The sequence below is a fragment of the Haematobia irritans genome, chromosome 5, assembly GCF_050003625.1.
Source record: "Haematobia irritans isolate KBUSLIRL chromosome 5, ASM5000362v1, whole genome shotgun sequence".
In the NCBI taxonomy this organism is placed as follows: domain Eukaryota; kingdom Metazoa; phylum Arthropoda; class Insecta; order Diptera; family Muscidae; genus Haematobia; species Haematobia irritans.
The window spans coordinates 111,441,832-111,468,462 of record NC_134401.1 but is presented as its reverse complement, the minus strand read 5'-3'; the positions used below and the strand labels follow the sequence as shown (position 1 = coordinate 111,468,462).

General features: G+C 29.7%; 1 protein-coding gene across 2 annotated transcripts in view; it reads left to right on the top strand.

The window, feature by feature from the left end:
* The window catches only part of LOC142238554 (ATP-binding cassette sub-family G member 1-like), a 50,115-nt gene that overhangs the window by 2,077 nt on the left and 21,407 nt on the right, over positions 1–26,631 (top strand). The window contains exon 2 of one of the 2 annotated variants that reach the window (XM_075310246.1): positions 20,685–20,808. The exons of the other annotated variant lie outside the window; for it this stretch is intronic. Within the exon in view, the coding sequence (XP_075166361.1) occupies positions 20,685–20,808 (124 nt within the window). The remainder of the gene's footprint in view (positions 1–20,684; positions 20,809–26,631) is intronic. 2 annotated transcript variants of the gene reach the window in all.

Here is a 26,631-nt window from a genome sequence, read left to right as displayed (position 1 = left end):
TTAATAACATTTTCTATAAAAATGTGGGCTAAATTTGCTATAGAAATAAAGATTGGGCAAAATTTTCTATAGAAATAAAAGTTTGAGAAAATTTTCTATAGAAATAAAAATTTTGACAAAATTTTCTATAGAAATAAAATGTTGGCTAAATTTTCTATAGAAATGGAATTTTGACAAAATTTCCTAAATAAATGAAATTTTGACAAAATTTTCTGTAGAAATAAAATTTTTACAAAATTTTCTATAGAAATAAAATTTTGACAAAAATTTCTATATAAATAAAATTTTAACAAAACTTTCTATAGAAATGCAATTTTGGCAAAATTTTCTATAGAAATAAAATTTGGGCTAAAATTTCTATAGAAATAAAATTTGAGCTAAATTTTCTATAGAAATTTAGTTTGGACAAAATTTTGTATAAAAATAAAAGTTGTACAAAATTTTTTTTAGATATAAAATTTGGACAAAATTTTCTATAGAAATAAAATTTGGATAAAGTTTTCTTAGAAATACAATTTTGAGAAAATGTTCTATAGAAATAAAAGTTTAACAAAATTTTCTACAGAGATAAAATTTTTGCTAAATTTTCTATAGAAATGGAATTTTGGCAAAATTTTCTGTAGAAATAAAATTTTGACAAAATCGTCTATAGAAATAAAATTTGGACAAAATTTTCAATAGAAATGCAATTTTGACAAAATGTCCTAGAGAAATAAAATTTTAAAAAGATGTTCTATAGAAATAAAAATTTGAAAAAATTTTCTACAGAAATAAAAATTTGAAAAAATTTTCTACAGAATTAAAATTTTGGCAAAATTTTCAATAGAAATAAAATTTTGGCTAAATTTTCTATAGAAATAAAATTTGGACAAATTATCTCTAGAAATAAAATTTTGACAAAATCGTCTATAAAAATAAAATTTGGACAAAATTTTCTATAGAAATAAGGTTTGGACAAAATTTTCTATAGAAATAAAATTTCGACAAAATTTTCTATAGAAATAAAATTTCGACAAAATTTTCTATAGAAATAAAATTTTGGCAAAATTTCCTTTAAAAATAAAATTTTGACAAAATTTCCTATATAAAGGAGATTTTGACAAAATTTTCTGTAGAAATAAAATTTTGATAAAATCGTCTATAGAAATAAAATTTGGACAAAATTTTCAATAGAAATAAGGTTTGGACAAAATTTTCTATAGAAATAAAATTTCGACAAAATTTTCTATAGAAATAAAATTTTGGCAAAATTTCCTTTAAAAATAAAATTTTGACAAAATTTCCTATTAAAGGAGATTTTGACAAAATTTTCTGTAGAAATAAAATTTTGATAAAATCGTCTATAGAAATAAAATTTGGACAAAATTTTCAATAGAAATGGATTTTTGACAAAATTTCCTAAAGAAATGAACTTATGACAAACTTTTCTATAGAAATAAAATTTGGGCTAAATTTTCTATGGAAATAAAGATTGGACAAAATTTTCTATAGAAATAAAGTATGGACAGGATTTTCTATAGAAATAAAATTTTGAGAAAATTTTCTATAGAAATAAAAGTTTGCCAAAAAATAGTGGCTAAATTTTCTATAGAAATACAATTTTGGCTAAATTTTCTATGAAAATGGAGTTTTGACAAAATTTCCTAAATAAATAACATTTTGACAAAATCGTCTATAGAAATAAAATTTGGACAAAATTTTCCATAAAAATAAAATTTTGACAAAACAAAATTTGGACAAAATTTCCTAAAGAAATGAAATTTTGACAAAAATTTCTATAGAAATAAAATTTTGACAAAATCGTCTATAGAAATAAAATTTAGTCAAAATTTTCTATAGAAATAAAATTTTGACAAAATCGTCTAAAGAAATAAAATTTGGACAAAATTTTCTATAGTAATAAAATTTAGACAAAATTTTCAATAGAAATGGAGTTTTGACAAAATTTTTCATAGAAATAAAATTTTTGTTGTTTTTTTATTTCAGCTTAAAACCATACATTGACTAAACTACTTTTCCTCTGTTGGTTAAGCTACTCTTGTAGTTTAGTCAATGTATGGTTTTAAGCTGAAATAAAAAAAAAACAACAACAATGCTTAAAGAACAAAACCAACAATAACAAAACAAAACAAATGAAATAAAATTTTGACAAAATTTTCTATAGAAATAAAATTTTGCGATAACTTTCTATAGAAATAAAACTTTGACAAAATGTTCTATAGAAATAAAATTTAGACTAAATTTTCTATAGAAATAAAGTCTGGACAAAGTTTTCTATAGAAATAAAATTTTGGCTAAATTTTCTATAGAAATGGAATTTTGACAAAATTTCCTAAAGAAATGAAGTTTTGACAAAATTTTCTGTAGAAAAAAAATTTGGACAAAATTTTCTATAGAAATAAAATTTAGACAAAATTTTCAATAGAAATGAAATTTTGACAAAATTTCCAAAGAAATGAAATTTTGACAAAATTTTCTATAAAAATAAAATTTTGCGATAACTTTCTATAGAAATAAAAGTTTGAAAATTTTTTCTATAGAAATAAAGTTTGGGCAACATTTTCTATAGAAATAAAATTTGAACAAGATTTTCTATAGAAATAAAATTTTGAGAAAATTTTGTATAAAAATAAAAATTTGACAAAATGTTCTATAGAAATAAAATGTTAGGTATAGAAATAAAATTTAGGTATAGAAATAAAATTTTGAAATTTTGTGGAAATAAAATTTGGACAATATGTTCTATAGAAATAAAATTTGGACAAAATTTTCTATAGAAATGGAATGTTGACAAAATAAAATTTTGACAAGATGTTCTATAGAAATATTTTGCAACAACTTTCTGTAGACATAAATGTTTGAAAAAAACTTCTATAGAAATAAAATTTTGGCTAAATTTTCAATAGAAATAAAATTTGGACAACATTTTCTATAGAAATACAATTTTGAAAAAATTTTCTATAGAAATAAAAGTTTGGAAAATTTTTCTATAGAAATAAAATGTAGGCTATATTTTCTATAGAAATAAAATTTGGACAAAATTTTCCATAGAAAAAAAAATTTTAACAAAATTTCCTATAGAAATAAAAATTTTGAATAGAAATAAAAATTTTAAAAAATTTTTTATTGAAGAAACAAAAAATTGGAAAAATTTTAACTTTTAAATTATATTAATGTAATTTGGAAAAATGTTCCGCTGATACGAATTTTGGTCAAATTTTTGAAAAATGTTGGACCAACATGAAAATTCATTTTGGCAACGCTCAATAGTTCACATTTTCGAACAGCCTCCATACACTGAAAAATAATATTGTCATAAGTCTAGAGATTTCAAGTCCTTAAAATTCGAATGCGAATTTAGCTTAGCATACAGAGAAAAAATATCATCAAAATGTTCCCAATTAAAAAGCCGATTAAAGTTGACTACTTTTTCAATTAAAAAATTAATTGATACCACTAACCTTTTAATAAAACTAGAACCATTAAGTCAATGTTTGAAATTTTTAAAATTTTCAATTAAAAAAAAAAAATTAATTGATACAATTAACTTTTTAATCAAACTCGGAAGATTAAGTCATAGAAACTAAAAAGAATTAAAAATTGTTTGAATTGTGGAAAACTTTAATTGAATCAATTTCATTTCATTTTCATTTCATTTATTTGATTTGGATTTTCAGTACAACAAGATACAAATCTTATAAATTTAGTACTAAATATGCATTGTCATAAATAATATAGTAAGGATAAATCATTCAACTATTATTATCAATATTTAAGTTGGAATAGGTAATGAAATTAACAATAAAAAAACTAAAAAATTTTAAAGTATTAAAAAAAAAAACAAATATATGTATGTATAAATTATTTAAATGAGTTTTTATATGTATTCCCTGAGAAATAGAGAACTCTGTTAGTAGTTATCATCAGGATTCGCTATAGAATTTAATGACATTTGTCTTGAATCTATGATTGCTTCTTATGATTTGAATGTGATTGGGGAGTTGGTTCCAGAGACGGATAGTTCATATCAGGAAGTGTTTTTCAGATAAACTACGACGATGGCTTAGTTGTATAATAGTTCTACCCCAAGAAGATCTGGCAAAATTCAGTTTATTGTATAAGTTTGTTGGCTTGCATGTGCTTATTATTTTATGTAAAAACATCAGCTACTTATACATTTAAAAATTGTTAGAAATTTTCTAATGAAATCAATTAATTTTTAATCAATTATTTTTTATGCTCGATTAAAACTGTGATTAATACTATCATTTTCGTGAGTGAAGACATTTCAATTATTTGAATTAATTAGGTTTTGTGATTGAATAAGGATTTGAATAAAGAATTTTTCCCAATATTTCGTTTTACAACTTCCCAAAGATTCTGTATGAGATTTAGGTCAGGCGACTAGGCAGACCAGTCAAACAAACAATCAAGTTTCATCGGAAATCCATGGCTTTACCACCTTAGACGTGTCCTTGGGGTCATTATGGTGCTGAAATAAAACCAATAAGACGACACTTCTTGGGATGCTTATGACAATATCGCATATAGCAAAATGTATTTGTAGTCTTCTTCGATTCTATCGGGTCAATAATGTTGCTCCCACAAAGATTGACGGAAATTTTTGTGTTTCCTGGAGTACAAACTTTCACCTTTGCTCCAAGTATCTGCCTTTCAAACCAGACAATTCAAGATATTTTCTTCAAATTAAAGGTGCTCTGACCTATTTTTCTTGGAAATAAGCGTTTTTTTTATATTTTTGTATGATCGCACTCGGACCTCTTAAGCTCTACGTCTGATCGTTGTGGTTTATATATTCATATACGTGGTTGATTTCTATATATGATATTTGAGAGTATTGTTATATGGTTATCTTAATTTTACGATCTTTTTTGTTTGGCGTAATCTTACGTTTTCTACCATTTCTGTGCACAATTTTGGTGCGCCCACCAATTAATTTGTGGTCATTCTACTTTCCCAAAATTCGTTTTTGCTATACACTTGCTTTAAAATCGTCAATAATTTGCTTTTTATTATGCTGATTCTAATTCTTTTTTGAATGAATAATTCAATAGGTAATGACGATATTCCTGCGATGCGTTGTACGTTTAATCTCATCTTACAAAAATAACATCATCAATAATAATAAAGATTGTTAGGTAGTTGCAAATATTTTGAATAGGTCGAACGCCCGATTCCCTAACTTTCCGGAAATATCAATATTTTATAACAATAGTGACGCTATCATACTGAAATTTGCCATAGATTCATTATACCCTTCACCACTACTGTGGTACAGGGTATAATAAGTTTGTGCATTTGTATGTAACGCCAAGAAGGAGTAATCATGGACCCACCTTTTAGTATACGGATCGGCTTAGAATTAAATTCTGAGTCGATTTAGCGATGTCCGTCTGTCTGTCTGTCCGTCTGTCTGTCCGTCTGTCTGTCCGTCTGTCTGTCTGTCTGTCTGTCTGTCTGTTGATGTATTTTTGTGTGCAAAGTAGAGCTCGCAGTTTTAGTCCGATTGCCCTAAAATTTGGTATAGGGTCCTGCTTCGGCTCAAAGACGATCCCTATTGATTTTGGAAAAAATCGGTTCAGATTTAGATATAGCTGCCATATATATTTGTCACCGATCTGGTCATAATTGGCGTGTATATCAACCGATCTTTTTCAAATTCCGTACATCCGAATATTTTATGAGTCTCGAAAAGCTTGCAAAATATCAGCAAAATCGGTTCAGATTTAGATATAGCTCCCATATATAGCTTTCGCCCGATTTACACTCATTTGCCCACAGAGGCCAATTTTTTGCTCCGATTTAGTTGAAATTTTGCATAGGAAGTAGAATTAGCGTTGTAACTATGCGTGCCAAATTTGCTTGAAATCGGTTCAGATTTGGATATATCTCCCATATAAAGCTTTCGCCCGATTTACACTCATATGACCACAGAGGCCAATTTTTAACTCCGATTTAGTTGAAATTTTGCACAGGGAGTAGACTTAGCGTTGTAACTATGCGTGCCAAATTTGCTTGAAATCGGTTCAGATTTGGATATAGCTCCCATGTATATGTTTTTCTGATTTCGACAAAAATGGTCAAAATACCAACATTTTCCTTGTAAAATCGCCACTGCTTAGTCGAAAAGTTGTAAAAATGACTATAATTTTCCTAAACTTCTAATACATATATATCGAGCGATAAATCATAAATAAACTTTTTCGAAGTTTCCTTAAAATTGCTTCAGATTTAAACGTTTCCCATATTTATTTTTTACTAACATTGTGTTCCACCCTAGTGCATTAGCCGACTTAAATTTTGAGTCTATAGATTTTGTAGAAGTCTATCAAATTCTGTCCAGATCGAGTGATATTTAAATGTATGTATTTGGTATCGAAAATTTAGATCTACAAAGTGGTGCAGGGTATAATATAGTCGGCCCCGCCCGACTTTAGACTTTCCTTACTGGTTTTTATTTTGGAATGTCAAGTTCGAAGGTGGGATAGGTTTTGATATAGCCTACACCCCGATTTGGTATCTTGGGCTTCTAGAAACTGTAGTTTCTATTATATTTGCCTAAAAGAACATTCTACAGTTATCAATTTTTTGCTTCAACTTGTAATTTTACGATGTGTAAAAATTGCATATTTAACTATTCGAAATTTCAATAATATTTTACTATAAATATTGCAATAAATAATAATAGTTCTAGTAATTTGTGTAAAAAGAAATTATTTCTTTGCTTCATCGTCTCAGTAACTGGAACAATTACATGCTTTACTCAAATTATTATTATTACTTAATCGTTTTTGTTATCACTCTGCTAATTTATTGCATTTAAATCGAAATCTAGCGCCTTTTACGTCAAAATGTTCTCCGTAGTGATGGGAAATAATTTGAATTAACTTTATTTTATTTAAATAATCGTGGCATTTGTACTTTGATTACTGCATGCAATATGCATATTTAAAACTCTCGACAGAAATACTATACAAAGTAGTTAACACTTTCATGCCCAACGTTGCTAAGCGGCAACATTTACTTACACCCTTGTAATTCACGTTTTATTTATTTATTTATTTATTTAATTACTTTGATTTTGGTATTATGTTGCCACAAATGTTTTACAAGCTTATATCCAATTGTGATCTCTATGCGTGCTCAGCAGCTTTTCTTTGTTCAAATGGTTTGAAGAAAAATGAACTTTGTTCGTGTGTTGCCTATAAAATTCTACTTAAGACAGTCATCCCCAATCAATTCTACTAATCAATGAAAATCGAGTTAAATTGACGAATTATTTTTTAATGTTAGCCTAGATTTAAAGATATGTTGCTTTCCCAAACTATCTTTATATTAAAGAAATAGAATCTTTGGTTCAGAAACTTCTTAAGTGAGATACTCTAAAGTCTAGCACTGAACGTATATCTCATATCAGTAACGAATGTATGGATATTAGGAAGTACGTCATTATCGCCGAAACTGATGTTTGCTTAATTAAAAATACTATGCACTGAAAAACAAATAAGGAATGTCGAAAGTCGAGCTTTGCCGACAATATTATACCCTTCACCATTATTTAGACCAACATTTGTGAAACCATTTGAAGTCCTTCAAAATTGTTGGAAGCTATATATAAAAAAAATTATATTCCCATATATCACAATTTAAATCGATTTATACCAAATTTGGTAGACTTCTATAGATATTCGATTTTTCTCTCAAAACAAAATTTGTAGAGAAAGTGTAGAGAAAATTCTTCGCCTGGTTGACTAAATTTTGTTCACATTTGGAACGCCTGTCGGATTATGAGAGGTTAATTTCAATGTGTTGCTATAGCAAACATCTAGCGACAATTGTTCATTTTTGGTATGTATATATAGTATTGTATATATGGGAAATATTTAATCTGATTTGATTTCAACAAAAGTCGGCACAATAAAATCTATATATCTGAATAAAACTGTGAACTCTATCGTCATATAGATTCATTTTGAATATTGGCGTTATATCTATGATACATCTCAGTAAATAGCAACTTTGTAGCAATTATAGATAAAGTATAATAAATATAAAGTATGTAGTATATAGACAAAGTTCCAGTCGATTATATTAATAATGCAAAACTAAATACAACAAGTATATACGGCCGTAAGTTCGGCCAAGCCGAATCTTATGTATCCTTCACCATGGATTGCATATAAACTTCTACTAAAGATTGTCATCCTCAATCGAATTACTTTGGTTGCGGTAACACTTGCCGTCTTCTAAATTATAAGTTAGTCCGTACGGGGTATATAACTATTAAACAACAAAAGGCCGATTAAATACGTATATAATTCAATTTGACAACATTTTCTATAGAAATAAACTTTTGACGAAATTTTCTTTAGAAATAATAATTTGACAAAATTTTCTATAGAAATAAAATTTTGACAAAATTCTCGATAGAAATAAGATTTTGACAAAATTTTCTATAGAAATACAATTTTGACAAGATTTTCTATAGAAATAAAATTTTGACAAAATTTTCTATAGAAATAAATTTTTGACGAAATTTTCTTTAGAAAAAAAAATTTTGACAACAATTTTCTATAGAAATAAAATTTTGAAAAAATTTTCGAAATAAATAAAATTTTACGAAAATTTTCTTAGGAACTATAATTTTAACAAAATGTTCTATGGAAATAAAATTTTGACATAATTGTCTTTAGAAATAATATTTTGACAAAATTTTCTATAGAAATAAAATTTTGACAAAATTTTCTACAGAAATAAAATTTTGACAAAATTTTCTATAGAAATAAAATTTTGACAAAATTTTCTATGGAAATAAAATTTTGACATAAGTGTCTTTAGAAATAATATTTTGACAAAATTTTCTATAGAAATAAAATTTTGACAAAATTTTCTACAGAAATAAAATTTTGACAAAATTTTCTATAGAAATAAAATTTTGACAAAATTTTCTATAGAAATAAAATTTTGACAAAATTTTCTATAGAAATAAAATTTTGACATATGTGTCTTTAGAAATAATATTTTGACAAAATTTTCTATAGAAATAAAATTTTGACGAAATTTTCTATAAAAATAACATTTTGACAAAATTTTCTATAGAAATAAACTTTTGACAAAATTTTCTATAGAAATATACAAAATTCTCAATAGAAATGAGATTTTGACAAAATTTTCTATAGAAATACAATTTTGACAAGATTTTCTATAGAAATAAAATTTTTACAAAAGTTTCTATAGAAATAAATTTTTGACGAAATTTTCTTTAGAAAAAAAATTTTGACAACAATTTTATATAGAAATAAAATTTTGAAAAAATTTTCGAAAGAAATAAAATTTTACGAAAATTTTCTTAGGAACTATAATTTTAACAAAATGTTCTATGGAAATAAAATTTTGACATAATTGTCTTTAGAAATAATATTTTGACAAAATTTTCTATAGAAATAAAATTTTGACAAAATTTTCTACAGAAATAAAATTTTGACAAAATTTTCTATAGAAATAAAATTTTGACAAAATTTTCTATAGAAATAAAATTTTGACATAAGTGTCTTTAGAAATAATATTTTGACAAAATTTTCTATAGAAATAAAATTTTGACAAAATTTTCTACAGAAATAAAATTTTGACAAAATTTTCTATAGAAATAAAATTTTGACAAAATTTTCTATAGAAATAAAATTTTGACATATGTGTCTTTAGAAATAATATTTTGACAAAATTTTCTATAGAAATAAAATGTTGACGAAATTTTCTATAAAAATAACATTTTGACAAAATTTTCTATAGAAATAAACTTTTGACAAAATTTTCTATAGAAATAAATTTTTGACGAAATTTTCTTAAGAACTAAAATTTTGACAACAATTTTCTATAGAAATAAAATTTTGAAAAAATTTTCGAAAGAAATAACATTTTACGAAAAATAATTTTAACAAAATGTTCTATGGAAATAAAATTTTGACTTAATTTTCTATGGAAATAAAATTTGGACAAAATTCTCGATAGAAATAAGATTTTGACAAAATTTTCTATAGAAATAAAATTTTGACAAAATGTTCTATAGAAATAAAATTTTGACCAAATTTTCTATAAAAATAACATTTTGACAAAATTTGCTAGAGAAATAAACTTTTGACAAAATTTTCTATAGAAATAAATTTTTGACGAAATTTTCTTAAGAAATAAAATTTTGACAACAATTTTCTATAGAAATAAAATTTTGAAAAAATTTTCGAAAGAAATAAAATTTTACGAAAAATAATTTAACAAAATGTTCTATGGAAATAAAATTTTGACTTAATTTTCTATGGAAATAAAATTTGGACAAAATTCTCGATAGAAATAAGATTTTGACAAAATTTTCTATAGAAATACAATTTTGACAAAATGTTCTATAGAAATAAAATTTTGACCAAATTTTCTATAAAAATAACATTTTGACAAAATTTTCTAGAGAAATAAACTTTTGACAAAATTTTCTATAGAAATAAATTTTTGACGAAATTTTCTTAAGAAATAAAATTTTGACAACAATTTTCTATAGAAATAAAATTTTGAAAAAATTTTCGAAAGAAATAAAATTTTACGAAAAATAATTTTAACAAAATGTTCTATGGAAATAAAATTTTGACTTAATTTTCTATGGAAATAAAATTTGGGCAAAATTTTCTATAGAAATAAAATTTTGACAAAATTATCTATAGTAATAAAATTTTAACAAAATTTTCTACAGAAATAAAATTTTGAGAAAATTTTCTATAGAAATAAAATTTTCAGAAAATTTCTATAGAAGTAACACTTTCCCTTATTTGTGCAATCTAAAGTCTTTAAAAAATATAAAATTTGACAAATTTACAATTTAAGGGACTTCTATATATCCAAACAAGTAAGTACATTTTACGAAAATTTTCTTATGAACTATAATTTTAATAAAATGTTCTATGGAAATAAAATTTTGACATAATTGTCTTTAGAAATAATATTTTGACAAATTTTTCTATAGAAATAAAATTTTGACAAAATTTTCTATAGAAATAAAATTTTGACAAAATTTTCTATAGAAATAAATTTTTGGCGAAATTTTCTTTAGAAATAAAATTTTGACAACAATTTTCTATAGAAATAAAATGTTGAAAAAAATTTCGAAAGAAATAAAATTTTACGAAAATTTTCTTAGGAACTATAATTTTAACAAACCGTTCTATGGAAATAAAATTTTGACAAAATTTTCTATAGAAATAAAATTTTGACAAAATCTTCTATAGAAATAAAATTTTGACAAAATTTTCTATAGAAATAAAATATTGACAAAATTTTCTATAGAAATAAAATTTTGACAAAATTTTCTATATAAATAAAATTTTGACAAAATTTTCTATAGAAATAATATTTTGACATATGTGTCTTTAGAAATAATATTTTGAAAAAAATTTCTATAGAAATAAAATTTTGACGAAATTTTCTATAAAAATAACATTTTGAAAAAATTTTCGAAAGAAATAAAATTTTACGAAAAATAATTTTAACAAAATGTTCTATGGAAATAAAATTTTGACTTAATTTTCTATGGAAATAAGCCGGCTATCACTCTAAAGCCTTTTTTCGGAGGGTTCAAGTGTGGTTTATTGTTGGGTTTAATGAACTGCCTGAATTTATTCTGATAATTGGTTGATAGTTTTGCTGCAAGTAGAGGATGCTGATGAGGAATGTGGTAATTCCGAAACGTGCGTCCATCCAACCATCTTGCAGTCTGTAGGGATTTGCCCAAATAAATTTGACAAACATTCTTTTCCTCTGTAATTTAGTCAATGTATGGTTTTAAGCTGCAATAAAAAACAACAAAAATGCGAAATAAAATTTCGAAAAAATTTTCTATGGAAATAAAATTTTGACAAAATTTTCTATAGAAATAAAATTTTGACAAAATTTTCTATAGAAATAAAATTTTGACAAAATTTTTTACAGAAATAAAATTTTGAAAAAATTTTCTATAGAAATAAAATTTTGAGAAAATTTTCTATAGAAGTCGCACTTTCCCTTGTTTGTGTAAGCTAAAGTCTTTAGAAAATATAAAATTTGACAAATTTATAATTTAAGGGACTTCTATATATCCAAACAAGTAAGTAAATTTTACGAAAATTTTCTTAGGAACTATAATTTTAACAAAATGTTCTATGGAAATAAAATTTTGACATAATTGTCTTTAGAAATAATATTTTGACAAAATTTTCTATAGAAATAAGACTTTGACAATATTTTCTATAGAAATAAAATTTTGACAAAATTTTTAATAGAAATAAAATTTTGACAAAACTTTCAATAGAAATAAAATTTTGACCAAATTTTCTATGGAAGTAGCACTTTCCCTTGTTTGTGCAAGCTAAAGTCTTTAAAAAATATAAAATTTGACAAATTTACAATAAATAAAACAAACAAAAATAATAAAACATTTCTTTCAAAGAAAAAAAAAAACATTTTTCTTACTAACCACAAAATTTTATCAAAAACTTCCAAATAAGAGTTTTTTTTTGTTTGGTAGATTGTTTTTAAGTTTTTTTTTGATTTTTGGTAATTTTTTTTTTCAAATTTTAGTAGATTTTTTTGGCTCTAGTAGCAACCGTGTACGCAATCAATGGTGAAGGGTATATAATATTCGGTCTGGCCATATTTAATTGTTAAATTTGAGATGTACATTAATAATTATTACATTCATTTTCTACCACTTGTTTATTTGAAATTGTTATAAATATTTATTTCTTGATTTGAATAACTGAAAAGTCAAATAGAAAAGATTAAATAATACGAAAACTAAAAAGCAAAATACAAAAAATATAAAAAAAATCTACTCAAATATAAAATTGAATATCATCTTGAATGCATCCTCAGTGGAATGTTTCGCTTGTTTTTTTTGACTCGGCATCAATAACACATGTATTAGCATGCTGTTTTTCAGTGTAGTTAATAAACAAAACTTGCTCGTTTAGGGTTTAAAAATGATAAAAATATATATTCAATGTAATGCGTATTCAATATGACGGCTAAAAGAATAGCAAAAAAATCGTTTTATGTCTGGAAGAAAACTAATTAAATTTTTTTTTGAAGATACTATTAAAGGTTGGGCTAGTATTGCTTTTTTATTGTAAAACCTGATCCGAAGGTGCCGCCAGCAATATACTAAGAACTTGTTGTTTTTTTTTTTCTCCAAAGGTATTCATTATAGTTGAGCACTAACCACAAACAATAAAATTCCTAGAATTTATTATGCTGTTCCAATACGTTAAAGTTATTATGACCCCTGGAGACATCATCATCAGTGTTAATGGCATACAGTTATTTATAATTTTTGTAGGGAAGGAAGTGTAAACGGGTAAGAATGACAAGAGAATCCAAGCATGATTCATATAAAGCATGTCTGTTCGCCTTTGCAATAAACTTTCGTAAGAAAAAATAATAGTTTTATTCATCTTTAATCGCATGGACCATAGATGACACGAAGATGGAACGTACGTCTGGTAAAAATAACTTTGTTTATTTTTTATTTATTTATCAATAACTATCTTCTCATCTTCAATGTAATCCCCTCAGATATAATAGACAGTAAAAATATTTAGAAATGCTTCCTTTGTTATTATTTTTATGGAAAAGTGTGCTTTTTAAGAGATATAGGAAAAAACAAGTATATACGGCCGTAAGTTCGGCCAGGCCGAATCTTATGTACTCTCCACCATGTATTGCATAGAAACTTGTACTAAAGACTGTCATCTCCAATCGAATTACTTGGGTTGTGGTAACACTTGCCGATGGCAAGGTATCTTAAAACTTCTGAACACCGTTTTCTCAATTGTAAGTTATTCCATACGGGGTATATATTAAACAAAAATAAAAAAGGCCGATTAAATACGTATATAATTCAGTTTGACAAAATTTTCTATAGAAATAAAATTTTGACAAAATTTTCTATAGCAATAAAATTTTGAAAAAATTTTCTATAGAAATAAAATTTTGATAAAATTTTGTATAGTAATAAAATTTTGACAAAATTTTCTATAGAAATAAAATGTTGATAAAATTTTCTAATTTTAGAAATAAAATTTTGACAAAATTTGGTATAGTAACAACATTTTGACAAAAATTTCTATAGTAATAAAATTTTGACAAAATTTTCTATAGAACTAAAATTTTGGTAGATTATTTTTGGGAAAGGCTATATATAAATATAGACCGATATGGACCAATTTTGACAAAAAAATTCTATAGTAATAAAATTTTGACAAAATTTTCTATAGAAATAAAATTTTGGTAGATTATTTTTGGGAATCGGCTATATATAACTATAGACCGATATGGACCAAATTTGGCATGGCAGTTAGCGACCATATACTGGCGCAATGTACCAAATTTCACCACGTATCAAATTGCAATCGGATCGGATGAATTTTGCTCCTCCAAGAGCTCCGAAGGTCAATTCTGCGGATCGGTTTATATGGGGGCTACATATAATTATGGACCGATATGGACCAATTCCTGCGTGGTTGTTGGAGACCATATACTAACACCATGAACCAAATTTAAACCAGATCGGATGAAATTTTCTTCTCTTAGAGGCTCCGCAAGCCAAATCCGGGGACCGGTTTATATGGGGCTATATATAATTATGAACCGATAAATCACCAATTCCTGCATGGTTGTTAGAAACCATATACTAACACCACGTACCAAATTTCAACCGGATCGGGTGAATTTTGCTCATCCATCAGGTTCCGGAGGCCAAATCGGGGAATCGGTTTATATGGGGGCTAAATATAATTATGGACCGATGTAGACCAATTTTTGCATAATTGTTAGAGACTATATACTTACACCATGTACCAAAATTTAGCCGGATCTGATGAAATTTGCTGCTCTTAGAGGCTCCGCAAGCCAAATCCGGGGATCGGTTTATATGGGGGGCTATATAAAATTATGGACCGATGTGGACCAATTTTTGCATGCTTATTAGAGACCATATACTAACACCATGTACCAAATTTCAGCCGGATCGGATGAATGTTGCTTCTCTTAGTGGCTTCGTAATCAAAATCTGGGGTTCGGTTTGTATGGAGGCTATATATAATTATGGACCGATATGGACCAATTTTTGCATGGTTGTGAGAGACCATATACTTACACCATGTACGAAATTTCAACCGGATCGGATGAAATTTGCTTCTCTTAGAGGATCCGCAAGCCAAATCGGGGGTTCGGTTTATATGGGGGCTATGTATAATTATGGACCGATATGGACCAATTTTGCGTATTTGTTAGAGACCATATACTTACACCATGAACCAAATTTAAACCGGATCGGATGAAATTTGCTTCTCTTAGAGGCCAAATCCCGGGATCGGTTTATATGGGGCTATATATAATTATGGACCGATGTTGACCAATTTTTGCATGGTTGTTAGAGATCATATCCTAACACCATGTACCAAATTTCAACCGGATCGGATGAATTTTGCTCCTCCAAGAGGCTCCGCAAGCCAAATCTGAGCGTCGGTTTGTATGGGGGCTATACGTAAAAGTGGTCCGATATGGCCCATTTGCAATACCATCCGACCTACATCAATAACAACTACTTGTGCCAAGTTTCAAGTCGATAGCTTGTTTCGTTCGGAAGTTAGCGTGATTTCAACAGACGGACGGACGGACGGACATGCTTAGATCGACTCACAATTTCACCACGACCCAGAATATGTATACTTTACTGGGTCTTAGAGCAATATTTCGATGTGTTACAAACGGAATGACAAAGTTATTATACCCCCATCCCATGGTGGAGGGTATAAAAAAAACATAAAATTCAAAAACTGCATGAAATTTTTATTTGAATCGATAGTACGGTCTATAATGATTAGAGATTTTTCATGCAAATGTTAACCGCGACTGAGTCTCAAATGTTCCATTCGCTTAGCCCAATTTTGACATACTCATTCCAACATTTCTGCCGGTATCGTAGGAAAGCAGGATGTTTGACAGTGAAGTAAAACGCGTAACGTGAGTCAGCTTTGTTGACAAAAAACATAATAGCTAAAAATCACCCTTTATATGATTTTATACCATAATCCATATTGTGGTTAGCATTGCTCTAAAACGGCCTTTGTTTTAGAGCAATGCTATTATACCCAAAAAAATATGTACCAATCGACTTAGAATCACCTCCTGAGTCAATCTAGCTCTTTGTATCCGTCCGTTCATCCGTCTGTCCATGTATTTCTTGAAATCACGCTACAGCCTTCAATAATTGCGCTATCGTCCTGAAATTTGGCGCGGATTCGTTTTTTGTTTGCAGGTCTTGGTCTTATAAAAAACTTAGTTTTTGTCCAATTAGCCTGAAATTGAAAATCTAGAGGTACTTGAGGACCATAAAGAGGTGTGTCGAAAATCGGACCATGTTTTAGTATAGCCCCCATATAGACCGATCTACCGATTTTGGTTCTTGGGCGTCTAGAAACTGTATTTTCAATCCGATTTTCCTCAAATTGAAAATCTAGAGGTATTTTAGGACCATAAAGAGGTGTGTCGAAAATGGTCCGTATCGGTCCATGTTTTGGTATAGTCGCCATATAGACCGATCTCCCGATTTTTATTCTTTGGCTTCTATAAACTGTATTTATTACCCGATTTGCCTGAAATTTGAAACCGAGAGGTAATTTGGGACCCCAAATATGTGTGCCGAAATTGAGGTGTTTCGGTCAATTTTTTGGTATAACCCCCATATTGAGCGATCTCTCGGTTGTACTTCTTGGGCGTCTAGAGACTATATTTTCTAGCCGATTTGCTTGAAATTGAAAATCTACAGGTATTTTAAGATCACAAATAGGTATGTCGCAAATTGTGTCTATTGGTCCATATTTTGGTATAGCCCCCATGTAGACCGATCTACCGACTTTATTTTTTGGGCTTCTAGAATCCGTAGTTTTGATCCAAATTGCCGGAAATTAGAAATATAGACGTATCTTAGGACCATAAAGAGGTGTGTCGAAAATGGTCCGTATCGGTCCATGTTTTGGTATAGTCGCCATATAGACCGATCTCCCGATTTTTATTCTTTGGCTTCTGTAAACTGTATTTATTACCCGATTTGCCTGAAATTGGAAATCTAGAGGTGTTTTGGGACCCCAAATATGTGTGCCGAAATTGAGGTGTATCGGTCCATTTTTTGGTATAACCCCCATATTGAGCGATCTCTCGGTTTTACTTCTTGGGCGTCTAGAGACTATATTTTCTAGCCGATTTGCTTGAAATTGAAAATCTACAGGTATTTTAAGATCACAAATAGGTGTGTCGCAAATGGTGCCTATTGGTCCATATTTTGGTATAGCCCCCATATGGACCGATCTCCCGACTTTATTTCTTGGGCTTCTAGAATCCGTAGTTTTTATCCAAATTGCCGGAAATTAGAAATATAGACATATCTTAGGACCATAAAGAGGTGTGTCGAAAATGGTCCGTATCGGTCCATGTTTTGGTATAGCCCCTATATAGACTGATCTCTCGGTTTAACTTCTTGGGCTTCTAGAATTCGTAGTTTTCACCAATTCGTCTGAAAGTGGAATTCTAGAGGTATTTGAGGAACATTAAGAGGTGGTGAGTATTGGTCCATGTTTTGGTATAGGCCCCATATAGACCTAACTCCCGAATTTATGTTTAGGACTTCAAATCAAGGCGTTATTTCATCATATACTCGATATGTTTATGATTTCTCTAAAACTCAAACAAAATTGGTTCTCATAAATCCAGAATCTGAGCTGGTCTTCATAAGTAGAATCTTTAATTTTTTTCTTCGGGAAGCGTACTGGTTGAACTGATTTGCTTGGGAGAATATTTGTCATCAAACCCCCTAAAATGCTATATATTATCAAGTAACCCGCTACGACGATCAGTTTTCAAAGTAAACTATTATATTTGATTCATGGTGTTGGGTATATAAGATTTGGCCCGGCCGAACTTACTGCTGTATATACTTGTTTTTAATTCACATCTGAAACTCTGAATTATTCACCAATGTTATTCAAATTTCAAATTCAGATGTATTTACCGATATTATTGAGGCTTACAGATACCTTTTACCCAGCAAGTTTTAAGTTTCGGACAATTAAATTTCACAAAAAAAAAAAAAAACAAGTAAATACGGCCGTAAGTTCGGCCAGGCCGAATCTTATGTACCCTCCACCATGGATTGCGTAGAAACTTCCTCGAAAGAATGTCATCCACAATCGAATTACTTGGGTTGTGGTATCTTAAAACTTCTTAACATCGTTTTCTAAATTGTGAGTAAGTCCATACGTCGTATATATTAGACAAAAAAGTTATATATAGGTAAGTCTACAAATAATTACAAATCGATATGGACTTTTTGCACGATACGTAGAGAGCCAGAATTGAAATATGGGGGTCGCTTATATGGGGGCTATATACAATTATGAACTTGATATGGACCAATTTTTGTGTGATTGGGGATCGATTTATCTGAGGGCTATATATAACTATAGACCGATATGGACCTAGTTAGGCATGGTTGTTAACGGCCATATACTAGCACAATGTACCAAATTTCAATTGACTCGGATGAAATTTGCTCCTCCAAGAGGCTCCAAAACCAAATCTCGGGACTGATATGGACCATGCCGAAAGTGGTTGTTAAATATCATATATTTCCACCACGTATCAAATTTCAAGCAGATCGGATGAATTTTGCTTCTCCAAAAGGCACCGGAGGTCATATCTGGGGATCGGTTTATATGGGTGCTATATATAATTATGGACTGATAGGAACCAATTTTTGCATGGGAGTTTGAGGCCAAACCTCAAACTCCCCCCATATAAACCGATCAAATCTGGTGATCGGTTTATATGGGGGCTATATATAATTATGGACCGATGTGGACCAATTTTTGCATGCTTTTTAGAGATCATGTACTAACACCATGTACCAAATTTCAGCCGGATCGGATGACATTTGCTTCTCTTAGCGGCCTCGCAATCCAAATCGGGGGATCGGTTTATATTAGGGCTATATATAATTATGGACCGATGTGAACCAGTTTTTGCATGGTGGTTACAGACCATATACTAACACCATGTACCAAATTTCAGCCGGAGCGGATGAAATTTGCTTCTCTTAGAGGCCTCGCTAGCCAAATCGGGGGAACGATTTATATGGGGGCTATATATAATTATGGACCGATGTGGACCAACTTTTGCATGGTTGTTAGAGACCATATACTAACACCATGTACTAAATTTCAGCCGGATCGGATAAAATTTGCTTCTCTTAGAGGCCTCGCAAGCCAAATCGGGGGATCGGTTTATATGGGGGCTATATATAATTATGGACCGATGTGGCCCATTTGCAATAGCATCCGACCTACATCAATAACAACTACTTGTGCCAAGTTTCAAGTCGATAGCTTGTTTCGTTCGGAAGTTAGCGTGATTTCAACAGACGGACGGACGGACGGACGGACGGACGGACGGACGGACATAGGTTAGGTTAGGTTAGGTGGCAGCCCGATGTATCAGGCTCACTTAGACTATTCAGTCCATTGTGATACCACATTGGTGAACTTCTCTCTTATCACTGAGTGCTGTCCGATTCCATGTTAAGCTCAATGACAAGGGACCTCCTTTTTATAGCCGAGTCCGAACGGCGTTCCACATTGCAGTGAAACCACTTAGAGAAGTTTTGAAACCCTCAGAAATGTCACCAGCATTACTGAGGTGGGATAATCCACCGCTGAAAAACTTTTTGGTGTTCGGTCGAATCAGGAATCGAACCCACGACCTTGTGTATGCAAGGCGAGCATGCTAACCATTGCACCACGGTGGCTCCCGGACGGACATGCTCAGATCGACTCAGAATTTCACCACGACCCAGAATATATATACCTTATGGGGTCTTAGAGCAATATTTCGATGTGTTACAAACGGAATGACAAAGTTAATAAACCCCCCATCCTATGGTGGAGGGTATAAAAAAAGACAATAGAAATTCAATAAAAAAGTTTAAAAAATAATAATTAAAAAAGATTAAATTTCATCCCCGCTGGGATTTGAACCTGTGCCGTTTGACTTTTTCACTTCCATGGAAGTTCGTTTGAGAAGGTTTTGCAAATTACGACAATTTTCAATTTTTTTGTTGACTTTTAATGGCGAAAATATATGCCATAAATAACAAACTAAAATCGTTGTTTAACATAAAAAATAATTTTTAGATAATAAAAAAATTTAATAAAAAAAAAAAATATTTTATAAAAAAATGGCGCTGGTGATATTTGTACCTGTGTTCTTTATTTTTTCATTCATAATAATAAAGAACATCTCAGGTAGTAGTTAGAATGTCATGCCGTGGTGTCATACGTTTTCAATAGATCGTGTTCAATGGCGTTTGTGGCTGACTATGCTAAAGCGTTCTGGTTCAAGCTACAGAATGAAGTTACGAAACGAATATAGAGTCAGTATCGGTCTGATCCGTACATTCCAAACCGCACCATCCGTTGTCATTACAAAATATATATTTGTTTTATTGATAGCTCATTATATTATTAACAATAGACACATAAATAGTTCGTTATTATAATCTAAAATTCATTATTATTATTTCTTATATGATTTCAAAGGTTCAAGTTCAAAAATTCTAGTGAATGGAGTTAATGGAATATTTCGTGCTGGTGAATTGTCTGCCATTATTGGACCATCTGGATGTGGAAAAACGACATTATTAAATCTACTCTCGGGATACAAGTAAGAAATCTTTAACTATAGAGTATATAATGAATTAACAATAAGCTATGTTGTGAAGTAAGAGTATGTAAATGAATTATATTTGACATAATGATTTTGTCAATTTACTACTTAAATGTTTTCATGCATTGGAGAAGTGACACAATAAAAAATTGCTAAGTTTGTTATTGATAATTTTTTCGGCAATTTCAATTAATTTTACCCTATACCCATAGTGGTCAGGGTATACGAACTTTGATCCGCCAAAAACAGACATATTGACTTTAGACCCCAGAAAATATATAACGTTCGACGCAGAATCAACTCCTGAGCACGGTTGCCACTCGTGCTGAAATTAATCTATCAAAATGTAAAGAAGATTTTACCACAAATCTACCAAATTATTTTTTTTTAAGTTTGAGATCCTATTTTTGTGATTATTTTAATAAGTTTTGAACATTTTTTGTTGACAAAATTTTATTTTTTTAGAAATTTTTGTCAAAAAATTTTATTTTAATAGAAATTTTTGTCATAATTTTATTTCTATAGAAAATTTATTCAAACAAAACATTCTCGAATGCGCTTCACTTATGCAAAATTCATTTTAACAAGTAAGGAAAGTCTAAAGTCGGTCTGGGTCGATTATATTATACCCTGCACCACTTTGTAGATCTAAATTTTCGATACCATATCACATCCGTCAAATGTGTTGGGGGCTATATATAAAGATTTGTCCCACATACATACATATAAATATCACTCGATCTGGACAGAATTTGATAGACTTCTACAAAATCTATAGACTAAAAATTTAAGTCGGCTAATGCACTAGGGTGGAACACAATGTTAGTAAAAAACAAGTAAAAAAAGTCTAAAGTCGGGCTGGGCCGACTATATTATACCCTGCACCACTTTGTAGATCTAAATTTTCGATACCATATCACAACCGTCAAATGTGTTGGGTGCTATATATAAAGGTTTGTCCCAAACACATACATTTAAATATCACTCGATTTGGACAGAATTTGATAGACTTTTACAAAATCTATAGACTCAAAATTTAAGTCGGCTAATGCACTAGGGTCGAACACAATGTTAGTAAAAAACAAATAAGGAAAGTCTAAAGTCGGGCGGGGCCGACTATATTATACCCTGCACCACTTTGTAGACCTAAATTTTCGATACCATATCACATCCGTCAAATGTGTTGGGGGCTATATAAATGTTTGTCCCAAATACATACATTTAAATATCACTCGATTTGGACAGAATTTGAAAGACTTTTAAAAAATCTATAGACTCAAAATTTAAGTTGGCTAATGCACTAGGGTGGAACACAATTTTAGTAAAAAACCAGTAAGGAAAGTCTAAAGTCGGGCGGGGCCGACTATATTATACCCTGCACCACTTTGTAGATCTAAATTTTCGGTACCATATCAAATCCGTCAAATGTGTTGGGGGCTATATATAAAGGTTTGTCCCAAATACATACATTTAAATATCACTCTATCTGGAAGAATTTGATAGACTTCTATAAAATCTATAGACTCAAAATTTAAGTCGGCTAATGCACTAGGGTGGAACACAATGTTAGTAAAAAATATGGGAAACGTTTAAATCTGAAGCAATTTTAAGGAATCTTCGAAAAAGTTTATTTATGATTTATCGCTCGATATATATGTATTAGAAGTTTAGGAAAATTAGAGTCATTTTTACAACTTTTCGACTAAGCAGTGGCGAATTAACAAGGAAAATGTTGGTATTTTGACCATTTTTGTCGAAATCAGAAAAACATATATATGGGAGCTATATCTAAATCTGAACCGATTTCAACCAAATTTGGCACGCATAGCTACAATACTAATTCTACTCCCTGTGCAAAATTTCAACTAAATCGGAGTTAAAAATTGGCCTCTGTGGTCATATTAGTGTAAATCGGTCGAAAGCTATATATGGGAGATATATCAAAATCTGAACCGATTTCAACCAAATTTGGCACGCATAGCTACAATGCTAATTCTACTCCCTATGCAAAATTTCAACAAAATCGAAGCAAAAAATTGGCCTCTATGGGCAAATGAGTGTAAATCGGGCGAAAGCTAAATATGGGAGCTATATCTAAATCTGAACCGATTTGGCTGATATTCTGCAAGTTTTTCGAGACTCATAAAATATTCGGATGTACGAAATTTGAGGAAGATCGGTTGATATACGCGCCAATTATGACCAGATCGGTGAAAAATATATATGGCAGCTATATCTAAATCTGAACCAAAATCAATAAGGATTGTCTTTGAGCCGAAACAGGACTCTATACCAAATTTTAGGACAATCGGCCTAAAACTGCGAGCTGTACTTTGCACACAAAAATACATCAACAGACAGACAGACAGACAGACGGACATCGCTAAATCGACTCAGAATTTAATTCTAAGACGATCGGTATACTAAACGATGGGTCTCAGACTTTTCCTTCTTGGCGTTACATACGAATGCACAAACTTATTATACCCTGTACCACAGTAGTGGTGAAGGGTATAAATATGGGAAACATTTAAATCTGAAGCAATCTTAAGAAAACTTCGCAAAAGTTTATTTATGATTTATCGGTCGATATATATGTATTAGAAGTTTAAGAAAATTAGAGTCATTTTTTCAACTATTCGACTAAGCAGTGGCGATTTTACAAGGAAAATGTTGGTATTTTGACCATTTTTGTCGAAATCAGAAAAACATATATATGGGAGCTATATCTAAATCTGAACCGATTTCAACCAAATTTGGCACGCATAGCAACAATGCTAATTCTACTCCCTGTGCACAATTTCAACTAAATCGGAGCAAAAAATTAGCCTCTGTGGTCATATGAGTGTAAATCGGGCGAAAGCTATATATGGGAGCTATATCTAAATCTGAACCGATTTCAACCAAATTTGGCACGCATAGCTACAATGCTCATTCTACTCCCTGTGCAAAATTTCAATTAAATCGGAGTAAAAGATTGGCCTCTGTGGTCATATGAGTGTAAATCGGGCGAAAGCTATATATGAGAGCTATATCTAAATCTGAACCGATTTCAACCAAATTTGGCACGGATAGCTACAATGCTAATTCTACTCCCTGTGCGAAATTTCAACCAAATTGGGGTAATACTCTGGCTTCTGGGACCGTATTAGTCCATATCGGGCGAAAGATATATACGGGAGCTATATCTAAATCTAAAGCGACTTCAATAAAATTTGCCACACTTGACTACAGTACTAATTGTTCTTATTGTGCAAAATTTTAAGCAAATTAGGGTAAAACTCTGGCTTCTGGGGCCAATAAGTCCATATCGGGCGAAATATATATATATATGGGAGCTATATCTAAATCTGAACCCATTTCTTCCAAAATCAATAGGGTTCTGTTCTGAACCAAAACACATACTTGTGCCAAATGTTAAGTCGATTGGACTAAAACTGCGACCTAGACTTTGATTACAAAAATGTGTTCACGGACAGACGGACATGGCTATATCGACTCAGGAGCCCACCCTGAGCATTTTTGCCAAAGACACCATGTGTCTATCTCGTCGCCTTCTGGGTGTTGCAAACATATGCACTAACTTATAATACCCTGTTCCACAGTGCGGCGCAGGGTATAAAAATCAAAAGACTGCTAAAAGCAACAAAAACAAACTTTTATTTCTATAGACAATTTTGCCAAAATTTTATTTCTATAGAAGATTTTGTCAAAACTTGATTTCTATAGAAAATTTTGTCAACATTTTACTGCTATAGAAAATGTTGTCAAAATTTAATTTCTATAGAAAATATTGTCAAAATTTTACTGCTATAGAAAATTTTGTCGAAATTTGATTTCTATAGCAAATTTTTTCAAAAATTTACTGCTATAGAAAATTTTATCAACATTTTACTGCTACACTGAAAAAAATATTGTCACTAGGTCAAAGATTTCATGTCTTTAAAATACGAATGCAAATTTTGCTTAACATAGAAGATGCATTTCTCTAATATAAAGTTTTTTTCCTTGTCCAAAAGGCGATAAACTGTTCAATGAAGTCGTATTATCCTTATAATTAAGTAATTTCACTTAAAAATGGGTATCATAACATGAAAGAAAAAATGTTTGAGATAAGGTCAACTTGGCTTTAATAATTCAGAAAAATTCTTTAAATTTAATGAAATTGTCTTTAAATTTGTTGTCTTTTTGCATCTTGACTACAAAGCAAAAAATCATTCAAATATAGGACATGTTTTTCAAAACTTTATTTTAAAGACGTTTTTTACTTGAAACAAAGCATAGTTTCTACTGGAAGTTGAGTCTTAATTTGGAAAATAAAGTTGTCGTTAACTCGTTTTTAACGGAAATTGAAAGCATATGAAGAAAAAAACTGAAAAAGCGAAAAATTAAAATTTGCTTCCTAGAAGCAAGTACACAAAACACAAATTTAAAAGAGAAATGTGTCTTAAAAGTATCCTTACTTGTATTCTCCGCTTCTTTTGTCTCGGAATCAATACCAACATTTTTAAAGTAAAGTCAAAATCTTTGGAACCGGGCATGCTTTTTTTTTCAGTGTATAGAAAATGGAAGTACATCTTGCTTGGAGAGCAATGTTTTGCAAAATCTACCAGACTTCTACCAATCTACCAAGCAGTAAAAAATTTAACAATTTTGTTAGAATTCTAGCAACTGTGGCAATCGTGCTCCTGAGCCGATGTAGCCTTTTGTGACCGTCCGTTCAGGCATTAGTTGTTTTGCAAGATTCAGATCATAATTATTAATCGATTTTAATGAAATTTGGCAGACAGTGGTGTTTTTGAATTAGGAAAAAAATCGGATCAAATTTAGATATAGCTCCCATATATATGTATCGCCCGAATTTGATAAATGAGGCACATTGGGCATGCTTCTTTACACACCGATCGTCATCAAATTTGTCACGATGTAATGTAATTCGCCACTCGACATCGTTTCAGGTTTAGATATAGTTCCCATATATAAGTATCGCCCGATTTTCTCAAATTTGTCCATAAAACCCTTATTTATTAACCCTTTCACTACCGATGTCCACTTAGAAGGACATTCGAAAAAGACAACAAATTCTATTTTCCCACTTAGTTTCGATTTATTTCTCGATGTTATTTTAAAGTCGAGGCTTTAAATATAATGTAAATATAATATGCATGGATGCAAACATATATTAATTTAGAAATAGCCTATAAACATATATGTGTTTAGTAGCTTGGAGCGCTATTTAACAGGGAGCGATATTGAATTAAGTTGGTGGTTGTTGCTTGTTATTACAAAATTAACATTTTATTTTTCCTTGGGCAATTGATCAGCTACTTCTTTGATCCTTACAAACTGTGTGGTCCGCTGTTCGAATCCCCGTCCGGCAAAAGGTAAAATTAAAATAAAAAAATCATAAAATTGAATAATTTCTTCTACAATGTTTGTATTACAGAAAAGGTGCTAAGAACTAAAAATCTCGTGGAAGTGAGAAAGATGTGGGGGAATATACAATTAGGCAGAAACAAAATTTTGAGCATTCAGGTCGAAAACCTATGTTGTTAGCACCTATATTACCTGTTTATTTTCATAATTCATTATGATTGTAAATATATAAATAAATAAATAAAATTTTGAGCACAATATTGTTTGGGAGAATTTTTTTAAGCATATAATATTTTTGGTTGCAAAATGCTTCCAAACATATTATATGTTCACATAATAACATATTGTTTTTTGCAAGACAACATTATTGAATTTGGATGCAAAAATACAAAATGTTTGGAACTTAGACTACCCAAACATATATTGTTTAGACGGGATTGGAAG